The 13269-nt window shown below is 36.9% G+C and overlaps 1 protein-coding gene across 6 annotated transcripts in view; it reads left to right on the forward strand.

Moving 5' to 3' along the window:
• ADAMTSL3 (ADAMTS like 3) overlaps window positions 1-13269 on the forward strand; it is a 189542-nt gene that overhangs the window by 82217 nt on the left and 94056 nt on the right. For all 6 annotated transcript variants that reach the window (XR_007507472.1, XM_049812196.1, XM_049812199.1 and 3 more), the window contains exons 4-5: window positions 4824-4951; window positions 7360-7405. Coding sequence is in view for 5 of the 6 variants with exons in the window: in XM_049812196.1 (XP_049668153.1) it covers window positions 4824-4951; window positions 7360-7405 (174 nt within the window). In the remaining variant the exon portion in view is untranslated. The remainder of the gene's footprint in view (window positions 1-4823; window positions 4952-7359; window positions 7406-13269) is intronic.

The following is a 13269-nucleotide window of genomic DNA, read 5'->3' on the forward strand; positions in this document are numbered from 1 at the left end:
ATAAACTGACCTTCATTCTCTGGCACCACATCTCCTTTGAAGTCTGCATGACCAAATTCAAGACAATTATGTCATCCTTCATAACAGCCAAACAAAAGTTTGGCCAAATACTCATTTTTCTCCATATAACAGCACAGTGTTTGATTTTTGTAATGTGTGTTAATGTAGCTGTTGTTATTTACTGGGTGTTACAAGTGACAGTAAAAATCCCCTTGTTTTAGGTTAATGATCGGCCCTGGTAACATCTGGATTTCATTTATTTTACCTCAGTGCCCACTTTTGCTATATTCAGTTGCTTTGAGTAGTACATTGCAAGGCAAGTATGGTCTGAAAACACACAAATAATTTGCAGAACATGGTGTTACAGTATGTGCCCATATGTGGCAGAAGCAAAACAGAGCCCTGGATAGAAGAAGGGAAACTGGCACTAACATTTCACCCCCTGTCCAAATCTACCAGTGCCACACTTTCAGTAAAATTCTCCATGTAGAAGGGCTGCCTCTGTTAGTTAAGGGTTGTCAGCAGAGACTCAGATTGCACATTACTGGGCTTCAAACCTTGAGGAAACCTTGGCATACTGTCATCTCAGTCTTTTGAGACTCTGCCTATGTCACCAAGTGCTTCAAAACTTTGGGTTTATTTTACCCCATCCCCTGATTCAAGTGATCCTTGCCCAGGCCCGTGTGCAGTGTCATGGCTTATTCTTTTCTTACTTTCATACTTTCAAAATGAATTGTAGATTGGATACATAGATTGGGATGAAATATTTGAAACTACCTTTATCATATAAACTGGATTAATTTCTGCAGAGAACATTGTATATGTTCTTAAACGTTGCTTTGAGTGCAATGCTTGCATCTAACCCTGTGGTCACATGCGATGCTTTTGGAATGGACACAACTCCACTAGCATAGCTGGATCCAGTGGAAGTGTGACGCCTTTTCCCATCAACTGTGTAAAGAGCAGCAAATCATTTAGGTTGTATTTATAGCTGGTTTAAGTTATTTTATCTGGATTCACTACAGCAGTTATGGCTTTACTTGATCATGTTACATCATGGGTACACATATGCATGTATATGCACGCATTTGTGTATGTGTAGGTACATACATACTTTCACAATGAATATACTTAATGTACGTGTTGAACTTCATCTGTTGCAAAATTGAACCACTAAAGGAAGAACACTTCCATTCTAATATGGTTCAGCAAAGCTTCACTGCTAAGCCGTTAGAGTTATGACTGAAGACAATAAAAACATGAAAAATTGAAGTTAAGAAGCAAACCATGAATGCAATCCTGAAGGTACAATAATACCCTTTTGTGCCCAATTGTAATTAGCTCTTGATTTAATTCCTAAATGAGCTTCCAAGGTTTTGTTGGTTTAAATCATGATGTTGATGAGCTTTTCTTTATTTTACTTCAATTTGGTACCATGGTGTAGACAAATGTAATATGTAGAGTTTATGAAACCAGACAGCTAGTAAATCAATATTATTTTGCTAGTAAATTACTAAGCCAGTGCAAGCTGCTTTTAACTCTTTCCCATGGGACAAATAGTTTGAACTAGCTGGAGTTTAAATCAACACTGCAGGCACTGAATTAGTCAATGATTCTGAAGAAGGCTTTGTTGGCCTAAACTTCTGCTTTGATCATCCTAGTATTTACAGCTTTTAAATTAGATACAGTTCAGAACAATGGCTTTTATCAAAGCAGTTTGGTAAGTGAACAACTGGACATTGTTTAGGGCTTTAGATGACATTCTGTCTGTTAATATCATGTGGCTGGTTTTAATATAATGATGAAGTTAAGATTATTTTAGGCATTGTCACTGCTTTGTCCAAAAGAAACTAGCTATTCTAAAAGAAAGAGTGGCATGTATTGCTTTTTTAATATCGTAAGTTTAATCACTTCTCAACATACTAAAAAACAATCATTTGCCTTGGGATTACGGAGGACAAACATTAATTTTACACTCATAAATTTGAAAGAAGTGACTCTTTTGTTCATCTTGACTTATTTTCATGTGATGAGTGATTTGTTGGGAAGTGCTGAGCTCTTTTTGCTCAAGACTGAAGGCAGTTGGTTCCATTTTCTGTGTCAGACATTTCAGAGCTGGCTTCTGATGTAAAGTAAACCCAAAGCCAATGTGAAAATTCCTTGGGGATCTTGGCAGAGCTGGGCTCTATCGTTTCTGGAACAGTAGATTGGCCTAAGTACATTTTTTAAAGCTTTATATTAAGTGTTTGTAAAATTCGTAAACTTAGGGGAGCAAGAAAGTTAAGGAGCCACTGATGTGTTTAGACCAATTTCTACAGTTTACTGTTCAAATGGAGATAGCTTATCCTCTAATTAACAAAATTTTTTTTACAAACTCAAGTTTTTCAAGAAGGGGATGGAAAAGTTTGGAAATTGCTGACATTTGTTAGCTGCTTAACTATGGGGAGTAGTACTATTATACTAAATCTGCCTACTCTTATTAATGCCTTTAAAATGTGTTTGAGTAGTCCTTAGTTCTGCTTAAGTGTAGCTAAGTTTAACTATTTGCCATTTGGGTTTCTAAAATGATGCTTGTTCAATAATCATACTTAAAACTGCTGTGTGAATGCATCCTAAGTGTAACAGCTCATTCACTGAAACAGGCCAGTTTTCTCAAGTTCTGTGGCACGTGATTTATTTTTTTTTTTACTATAATAGAGAGATGCCTTTGCCCACACAGCACAGTATTTGAGTCATAATTCTTGTATGGTGCTATTTTGAAAAGAGCTTTGGTTTTATTGTTTGCCATTTTCACTTCAAGCTTGGTAGGCTTTTATCTGAGTTAACTTCTTCACAGCTGAAGATGAGCTGACTTTATCTGTACTGTTGAATTTAAGGAGACTTATGTATTTTATCCCCCTTGTACTATAAGACTTGAATCACACATCCCTCACTTTTAAATCACTTTTGTGAGGCATTTTGGAAGAAATTAGTACTCAGTCGTGTTCTCATGAGCTTTAGTGAAGTTATTTCTTAGAGAAAATATGGATTACTAAAGTGTGTTCATCTGGTTTAGTATTAGGATATACACTAATCTCTTGTGCTTCTCTGCATCTAGTCGCTCATGAAAATCTTTTCAGCATTCTAAATATTTTTTGTTGTTGTTTTTGGCACTTATGAAGACTTAAATGTATACTTGAATGCATTTTATTTAGTAATGTTTTTATCTCTTTGCCTTATATTTGCTTACAGCCCTTTGGTTAGTGTTTCTGTGCGCTTGTTTTTTTGGGAGGGGGAGTAAAGATTCTGAAACACCATCTGATTAAGTTGTGCCTTCCTATGGCATCAAAAATAAAATAGTCACGTGAATGTAGTGCCTTTGTTTATCTGAGGTCTGCTTGGATGCCCACTGAAGTCAATGGGAATAAAAAGTTGGCTGTATAAATAGTTGTTTCAGTAAAGCTTAGATGAACTCTTCACATTGAGTCATTTGGAATTGTATTGGGGCAGAGTAAATATCGGTCAATATTCTCTGTCACCTGAGATAAATGACTCATTGCCTCATTTTTATCCACAATATGGCTTTCATTGATAATGATATTAATAGCGGTTACATTGTTAAGTTTGCAGTAGTTTATGTGCAAACTCTATCAGCATGGTGATTAGAGAAATCGGTGCTTTCATCTCAGTCTGGGTGTAATTTAGGGTTCTAAAAATCTTAATTTCTTTATGATAACAGGCCCATTATATGTCTGACAACTCTCAGGGAATTGTTATGTTTGACATTTTGTTATAAATATCTGTGCATGTTTTTTCAAGAGAGAAATTTTAAAGGTTGCAGGGACAGAGGAATGAAGGTAGCATGTAAATAGAACAGCTACTGAGGAATTGCAGTGACGTCAAAGAAATGCTTGGGGAAATCCTGAATCTGATTTTCCTATGCTTTCTTCATGAAGAAAATCATAAACCAAAGAGTACTCTTTTAAAGCAAGACATTATTGAATAATGTGAATCATATTACTTTTTAATATTGAACTATTGTGCTTAGCTACCACGTTCTAAAATGTTTTGGGAATTTTCTCTGGGAAACATCAATTTTCTTAAACAGGATACAATGCAAGTGAGAAATGACATTTTTAAGGGGTCAAGCAGAATTTTGGGTTTTGTCACAAATCTTTGATTTTTATATTTGTGGTGTCTGGTAATAGTGTTTTTGAAGCCTGTGTAAGTGAATTTAAGCTTAAATCACTGTTTAATTGCTATAGCCTAAAAATCACTCTTTAAGCCTTTTTCCCCAATCTCTTTCAAATTAGTAGCACTTTTTATCATGAAGTTGTGTTCTTGGTTTGCTTTTCTGATTGCAATTCTGGGCATTCACTTTATGAAAGATTTGAGGTGCTTAATCTCTGTGCTACTGCTCAGGGCAGGCACAATTTAGGAGATAAAAAGAGACTTTTGTCCTCTCATTAGTCCTGGATATGAAACTCCTTTGGTCAGGATTTCGGAAAGCCTGGCAGCCTGCTCAGAACATGATGCCTGGTCTGGCTGCTTGAGATCAGTTGTGTAGTTTTTACACAGTGTGTTGGACATATGTATGTTAGTAATGACAGTATATTTGGAAGTAGCAGTCCTGTCAGCAGAAGGCATCGCATCAGATATACTGTATCTTCAAAGACTCTCCTTCCTTTCCCATGTAATTATGATGTATTAAAATAGTAAATAAATCTGAGGTACTGTAAATAAGCAGCAAAGTAATATACTCAGTACTATTAATGCCAAGCAGTAAAACTTGTACTGCACCAATTCATGGTTTTTTCCTCCTCTCCATCCTCCGTTTTTTTCAGACCTCCAGAATTACCCGCTCTGATGAAGATAAGGAAGGCTCCTGGGATGCCTGGGGGTCCTGGAGTGATTGCTCACGGACCTGTGGGGGGGGAGCCTCTTACTCGCTGAGGAGATGTTTAAATGGCAGGTAAGCCACATGCTTATATGTATTTATTCTTCTGCAGCTCTGCCGTATTTCCCAGTTCTCTGATGGTGTCTATAGAGAAGCATTGTTGCTTCTATTTCTGGAACTCAAGTGCTGTGTACAGATGAAGGGTTGTTAAATCCTACTTTTAATATATTTTCATAATATATTAGATAAGTATCTGAGCCTTCATCTCTGATAGAACTTCAGCGTGTTATTAAATATGTTTGTAGAATAAACAAGAATGATTTATTTAGTACGGTCAAATACTAATAGAATTCCCTGTCACTGTAATATAAAGTGAGTGGTGCATTACCTGCCTCCAAATTAGCCTGCACTTGAACATTACTTGAAGTAACGTTCAAGCACAGGCTCCTCCATGTCTTCCGTCCAGTAAAAAAACCAAGTGACTTACTCCACATACAGATGTATCAAATGCTGCTTTCTGTTAGGAAACTTTTCCTCTGCCAGTTCTTTCTATGCAGTGGTCCTGGTGGCCATATGTTTTCACGGATAAGCCTCAGTGTAGCTTGAAGAGAACAGCGTACGCGGTGAAAACAACTTACCTCAGTAGTAAAGCTGGACTAATGTAGGACTTGTTGCTACAATCCTAAAAGTATGAGTAATGCAATAGGCTTGTAGTCAGGCAAGAAGAGATCCCAACCAGCTTAGAAGCATCTGTGCTGGCATCCATAATTGCTTGCTTTACTTGAATTATTCTTAAACATTTTAAAGCTGATTATGTTTAAATTTCTGTTTTGCTGAGATTTTTTAAGTTAAATGCCATATCTCCCAGGAAGTCAATTTTTCTTAAAGAAGGCTTGTAGTGTGATACGCTAGTTAAGTGCAAACTATGAAATACATAGCTAAAGATGATTGATTAAAACACTGCCTGTTTCTTTTAGTGCAAAATGCACAAAGATCTTTGAGAAGAGTAATATTTCCAGCAAGAAGCCTTGGTATTCTACCAGTGTGTTAGGGACTGTGAAATGAGCTCAATAAACTGCAGCAATATAAATTCCACTGTGGTTTTATTAATATTTTTAATGTGTTCCCCTGTGAAAAACATATGTTTTCCATGCCTTGACAAATGTGTAGTTTAAAAGGGTTTTTTTCTGTGTTTTTCTGTTGTTGTAATGTCCCGGAAATGCGCAATTGTGAAACAAAGTTTTCACATTTGTATGTATCATAAACATTTTTATCTTGCGTGTTGTGATGCAATCATTCTTGCAAAAGATTGGAAATTTGCGACACGTAATATCTTGAGCTCGGAGAGTTGTACCTTCAGCTGAGCTGGTTGAACTCTTGTTCCAGGCATCCATTGCTTTTTCCTTTTCAAATGATATTTTTCAATCCCTCATACACATTAAAGAATTTTTTAATATTTGCAATAATTTTTCATGCAAAAAGTGGAAAATTTAATCCGAGCTGTAAATTACCAGCTATGTATTCATGCACTCTTTAACGTAAGGCAGGTCTTTTTGGTATGAAGGGATTATTCCAAAACACTATTCCTGATTTTAGAGATATTGCTAAATTATAATTTCCTGTCAAGTCGTTTGAAATATGTTTTCAGTTCTTTCAAGGGCTTGATTTTGCCATTCTTAAGGAGAATAATATCTTACCCTGTGCAAAACTGCTGGTCAGTTATTGAGAATTTTGGCAAACTGTGTCCCTAAAAACAAGTGTGAAACCTGCACGTCCCCATATTTATGAGACCACAATAAATAATCATGACTTTATTATATGCCTGTAATTTCAGCTACTAACAACAGACTTTGTAGATCTGAATTGCCTGGATTTCAGGATTCACATGCATTGTGCACCCTAGAAATGCCTGCAGTCCATAAGAATTACATTTAATTTAAAATTATGAATTCTGCTCATATGGCTTTGGGTCAGTAAAATTACGTGCTGTTCTTCAAGAGTATTGCATTGTTTTTTGGGAGAAAGGACAGGTTTGAGGCTGTTTTTTCTTTCCTAAACAAAATAGGAGAAAGGAAAATCAATGCTCATTAGCCATATACTTCATTTAAGGATTGCTTAGATATTCTGATCCTCTTTTCCTCTGGGTTACATCCTGTGGATTAGAAGTAGCTTTGCTGAAGTCAGCATAGATCAGGCTTAGGGGTGCCTTGTGAAATCTTTTTCACAAAATAAATGTGTTTTTCATAAGGTTTGCAGTAAATTGGGCTTACAGGGAAAGCCACACGTTCTTTGCTGAAGAGAGACAGCAGTGTAACCTGTTGAGTCCCCAGATCCCCTTTGTATTTAGACCTTGTATTTTGAGTCCAAATTATGGTCCGGCAGTAGCAATAAAAGTCTAATTTTCAAGAAAATAACTAGCTGTAAAACAGGCAGGGTTGTGTTTTGCTGTTATGCAGTGTAACCATTTTTACTCTGTTTTTCAGGAACTGTGAAGGTCGGAATATTCGATACAAAACCTGCAGTAGTAATGTGAGTCTGGCCTGTAATCCTATTTTACTTATTCAAACAATGTGTTGAAGTTTAAGAAATGCTGCTTCTTGTTTAAAACCTTATGGTGCGTAATTTTGTTTCCATTATTACCATTTTTAAAGATTTTAGTCTGCATGACACCACGAGGTCTCAAATTTAGGCTTCCCAAATGGACATTTTCTTCTGAAATTATAGTGCCAACTGTGATTCAGAATATATCATTTTAATATCATTTATTAGGAAAGTTACACATTTTGGAGGATTAAAAAAGTCAGTTCTCATCTTAAACGAGCAAGTGCTTTTCCTAGGGTTGCTGTCTTTCAGATGAAGCATTAAACTGAGCTCCTGATTATTTGTGATCGTTAATGATGTGGTGGCACTCTTCACATGAGCAAAGAAGTTAACTGCCTGTGTCCCTTTCAAATCTTAAATTGGATAATTACTCCTTATATTCCTTCTGTTTGCCTAAGTCCAGATCTTTATGTGTCTATATGCAAAAGCATGTGTATTTAGGTACACTGGCATGGACAGTTTCTGTGACTGAATGTAAAGCTGGAGTTTTCACTATACAGTTGCTGTTACTGTGTTGCAATCAGATTTTATTTTTAGACACGTTTTATGAAAACCGGTCACATACAGTATACTTCATGACTTGTGCTCAACTGATTTGTAGTGATGTTTTGTACTGTTTAAACAGCTGCTGCCTTCCACCCCAGATGTTGTAGTCTGTTCAAGGTGTGCAGCTCATGCAGGACTTTTCAATATTGCTGATCAACAGACCATGTGTACAAACACAATAATTCAGGATGGTTTATGGTCAGCAGTCACCCCCTTGCACGTATTACCTTACAGTACAATGTGACATTCATGTAATCCCTTTCCAGAAAAGAGAGAAAGTAATTAAAGCAAAAACATCTCTCTCTCTCTTTTTTTTTTCTTTTTTTTTTTTACTGTAGTGCATTTGATTAATCTGCCTCTAGCACTGGGAGAAAGGCAGCAATTTTCACACAAATACCCCTTAAAAGGTGAGGCCTGCAGTTCCCTTGGGTTGAATTATACCCAGGCAAGCACAGGTGATACTCATGTCATTGCCAACCCTGTGATTTCTGCCAGCAGCAGGCAGCTGTGAAGTATGACATGTTCTCCTTAGGAGGCCTGACACTGGAAGTTGCCCAGTAAGTATTTTGAATCAGTATATCTCCTGGGAGAACTGGCCATTCCCACTCTTCAGTTTGCCACACCTACAGTTTCTTGTGTGCCAGTTGGCTTCTGCCGTCCTCAAGAACAAGGCTTGCTAGCACCTTGAATTGCTCTAACACTCCACTCCTCAGTGTTGGATGGATTTTCCACCTCAGCGGCTCACAGCCTAAGCTTCTTCTGGCAGAAGCTAGTGGAAGTGATTAATGAATCAGGCCCAGTGCGTGCAAAAATCAGATTCTGGAGACAAACCCGGTCACTTGCCCTTTTAGAAGAAAAGGCCTAGCAGCTCTGTGTATGATGTCCCTAGCTCATAAGCAAAAATGCCACATGCAAAAAATACCATAATCTTTTAAAGCTGTGTGATAAACTAAATTGCAGCCAGCCACTACGTAAGCAATAAACAAACTGCCACTGTAAAATCTATTTGCTACATTCTGTAGCTAGATATCTAGCTGTATGCATTGTATACAGTAATATACCTCCAAATGAGGTATATTTGATATATATATATATTTGGTATATTTGATCCCATGCACTACAGCTTCCTGTGCAACAGTACAAACAGGTCAACATAGTATACCTTGTTCCTCCAGCGAAAGGACTAGGAAACTATGCAATGTACAGAAAAAGGAGAAAGATGAGATCAATCTGGGCATATTTTCTGCTATAAGCAGCTTTTAGGATATGTAAGAGCACTTGTGGACACTGTTCATTTTAAGGATTATGCAGTAAAAACTGATGGAAATGAAGGTACTCTATACTTCAGCGCAGAGAAAATTCAGATGATTACCACATCCTTTCTGAACTCCCAGGGAGTTTTTCTGAAGTCACTGGGGCCTGTTTTTTAACTTTAGGACTTTTTTTTAAAGCGATAAGTGGCAAGCGTCTTGTATGTGAGTCTGTTTGAATTTATGATGATTCAAATGTTAATTTCCAGACAGGAAGTTGCCTTTACAGTTCTGCTTTTGGGGCATGTCTGAAAGGGATCAGGTTTCCATTTCAGTTCAGATACAGCCAGAATCTCTCAGGAATGGTTTTTCCTAGGTTATGGATCAGATAATGGAGAACTCCTGAGAAAAATATATTTCATGAGACTTCCACTTTTAATACAGTTGATCTTTGGATGTGGTGTCACTGCATTCAAACCCAGTATTAGACCTGACTTAACCTTGAAATGGGAGCTTACACCTAATGTAAACCTGGGACTACTAGACCAGTTTTGTTTCAGATGATATAATTTTCCCCAAAGCATTAGTTCTAATGAATGCTTCTCACTTTAGGACTAAAATTTTAGTTTGAAAATTAAGAGTTTATACTAGCTTCTTTCCATATTAGTAGGTATTATTGTTAACCACATGAGACATTCAGTATATATACACTGTGTAAAGTTGTCTGCAAATGTAATTTTGCTACATGATACATTACACCACTAACATCTATATTGGAGAGTACAAATGAAGCACAACTTAATATGTGTGTCATTCTAATGAAAAGAACGAGAATCATTTTACCAGAAAATTGGTTTCATCTGGATTTGTAATAGAATAGTAGTAAGTTCATTGAACTCAAGCATAGTTCCGGAATAATATTAGTGATATTGCAATCAAAAAAATTAATTCAAGGTCTTAGCAACAAAATAATTGCTGAGATTAAAGCTTATGTATAGCCAGCTTATCTTTCTATCATAACTGAGATGCCAGGTGCATGACTTCCTAAAACTGCATGTATGCTTTCAGCTTTTGTTATAGAAACTTTAGAGAAATAAACTATATAAATGATTCATTATATGCTGTTCAATGAGATTTTCAGTCTTTCTTAACCCCCCTTTTTTTATATTTCCATTTTTGTATATACTGTTACATTCTAATGCTATGATGTGCACTATATGGAAGTGTTTAAGATAATCCTTTAGGGTCCTATTCATAGAACAAGTTATTTGGGCCTTTTCCCCATAAATTTCACATTCTTATGTGCCAATAAGTCACTGATACATTTGCCAGAGTGACTCTTCTACAGTAAGAAAAAACCACTGTTTTGTAACAGATTTGCCCATGTTTAATTCCATTATAAACTTTTATTACATGCAGATAATGCTCACACTTGTTCAACGTATTCATCAGATTATTGACCCAGCATCCACTTCTTAACTAGCTCATTTATCCCATTCAGAAAATCTTGGCTGAACTGTATCTATTTTAGTCCTATAGTATTTCACCTTGAGTTGCATAGTTTCTCTCTAATCTATTAATTTATTTATTTTATATTTATAATGCTGATGCACTGTATGGCTCTCGTGGCTAGGGTTTCTAGCTCAGGTATCTTCATTTTACTAAGAAGTGGCCTGAAAATTGCATAGGAAAAAACATAGAAGCTGAAGCTAATTTCAAAAAGAAAACAAAACAATGACTTCATCAGTTTTGGCCAGGTTTCAACAAAATGAGATTCAAAGAATAAAACTAGACAAAGGGCTAGACTTTCTTTGGTGTCATCATTTTTACTGGTTATTTTCTTGCCTTCTCTTTTGTGCTTTTTTCAGCAGAGTAATTGTTGGCAGGAGTCACAGGGTCTGATGCAACCTTCATATTTTGTTCATGAACATTGCCTACAAAGATACAGATTGCCCAGGTTAGCTTTGTTTTCAAAGGCTAAGAGTGCTCACTGCCAAAACTAAAGTGATACATTTCATAAGAAGCTAGCCCTTGAATGTAGTAGTTTTTAATCATCTGTCACCAAAAGAATAGGAATATATATATGTATTTTTAACCTGCATGGTAGTCATGTCTGAAGCATCTTTTTCAGATCAGTCTGTCTAATAATATCTTCATAAGTCATGTCATAAATACACTTCATTCCACTACAAGATCTGGATGCGATTATTTTGCAAACATTTTCATGTATTAGACCTCATAGATAGGTCTTCAGCTCCTTATGTTGTGTATGAACCTATGAACAGCCTGGCTGTGGTTCAGTGGATTGAGGGTAGGACAAGAGCTCTTTCTGAAATTAGGAAATCTGAGAAATCCTGAAATTGGCACCAAAATATTTAACAAACAATAAAAAATGTGGAATATTGAGAGGGAAGAGAGAATGACAGAATTAATTGATGCCTGAAATAGGTTAAAGCCAAAAAGACATGCAAACAGGATGAGGATTGGGGCCCATATATCATTGTCTGACAGGGTGGCCTTGCCCACTTCCAGAACATGCTTCACTCTTGCCTGCCTGTCCCACATCTTGTGCTGCCCCCCCCCCCCCCCCCCCCCCGCCGCCTTCATTGCTATTTTTTAAACTCCCTCTCACTTTTCTGACCCTCTCTAATGGAATTAACCTGAAATGTACAAGTCCTCTTGTTGTCGTGATTACATTCCTTTCTGTGTTTAGTCATCTTTCTGTTCAGATTATAAACTCCTTTCTTTATACAAATATCTATTGTTTCCAGGAAAACGGGGATCTGAACTTGATTGCCATGCAAATGCTGATATAACGTAAATGATAACAATTTCAGCCCTTTGATATCCCTTTGTGATGTTCTTTTTATGCTCCTGGTATTGAACACAGCTCAAACATAAAGCAGGTGGAACTGGCATATGACTCGAGCTGCCAGGATTGCTCTGTGTTCTTTGAAGATGCCAAAACAGAATAGGGAGATGAGAATTCACTTGCTCTCAAGCAGCCAGGAACTGAGTGGAAGGAAGGAGCTGCATTGTGTTGAATCAATGAGAAACATACAGTAACCACGGATTGACATCCTGACATTGTGGTGTTTGTGTCTTGGCATTGCATCAACACCGAGTGATAATGAATTGCAACAACAGCCTGTCAAAAGTCAGCCTAAGGCCATCGCTCTGCCTGTTTTACAGATAGCTCTTTAATTCTTTGTGATGAAAATGTAGCTGTGCATGGCTGAATAACACCACTCCAAAATATTCCTTCTAACTTTACCTGAATCTAACTTCCACTTATTGTTTTTATCCTTAGCTACTCCTCTATTTGCAATGGTGGAAGGGAACCATATGGTATCCATATGAACTCTGAAGTCCTCTCTGCTTTTTAGACTTGCTGTTGTGGAAAATGAGAGGTGACAGATAAGTCAGAGCCAAATTCTGCTCTTATTTACACCAGTGCAAATTTGGTGAATTTCTTGGGAGTGACACTGCAGTAAATAAGGGTGCTTTGTAACTGTATTTGCTCAATGTTTTTAGAAGCTCTCACTTGTGGGATTTAGCAGAAGTAAAACTCTCAAAGAATTAGAGTAACTGTAATTTCTCCTTGTCTTATTCCATCATTTTATAGTTTTTTAAAAAGAATATGGCTCAAACTAGTATTATCCCAGGTTAAAAATAATTCAAAATATATTAGCATTGTTCTGAGTTATCCTCACCGTAAGGTGTAGCACTGGACAGAGTTGAAAAGCATTGCTGGGAAAGCTCAGTGAATTGCTTGGTGCTCAGTTGCAAAAAATGCCTTGTGTTGATCAGTAGAGAGAATACTGATTTAGACGATATTTTATGCAGACTGCAAATAAACCAGAGACATTTCCAGGTTACTGTTTTCTATGGTGAAAGAAATCTGGGGCATTGACAAGGTATTAAGCTAATGCAGTGCCAAGTCATCCAGATTCATAAGAGCAAAATGGTGTCAGGACAACATTGTTGAGGCCATCG

Source organism: Accipiter gentilis, chromosome 10, assembly GCF_929443795.1.
Source record: "Accipiter gentilis chromosome 10, bAccGen1.1, whole genome shotgun sequence".
Classification (NCBI taxonomy): Eukaryota; Metazoa; Chordata; class Aves; order Accipitriformes; family Accipitridae; genus Astur; species Astur gentilis.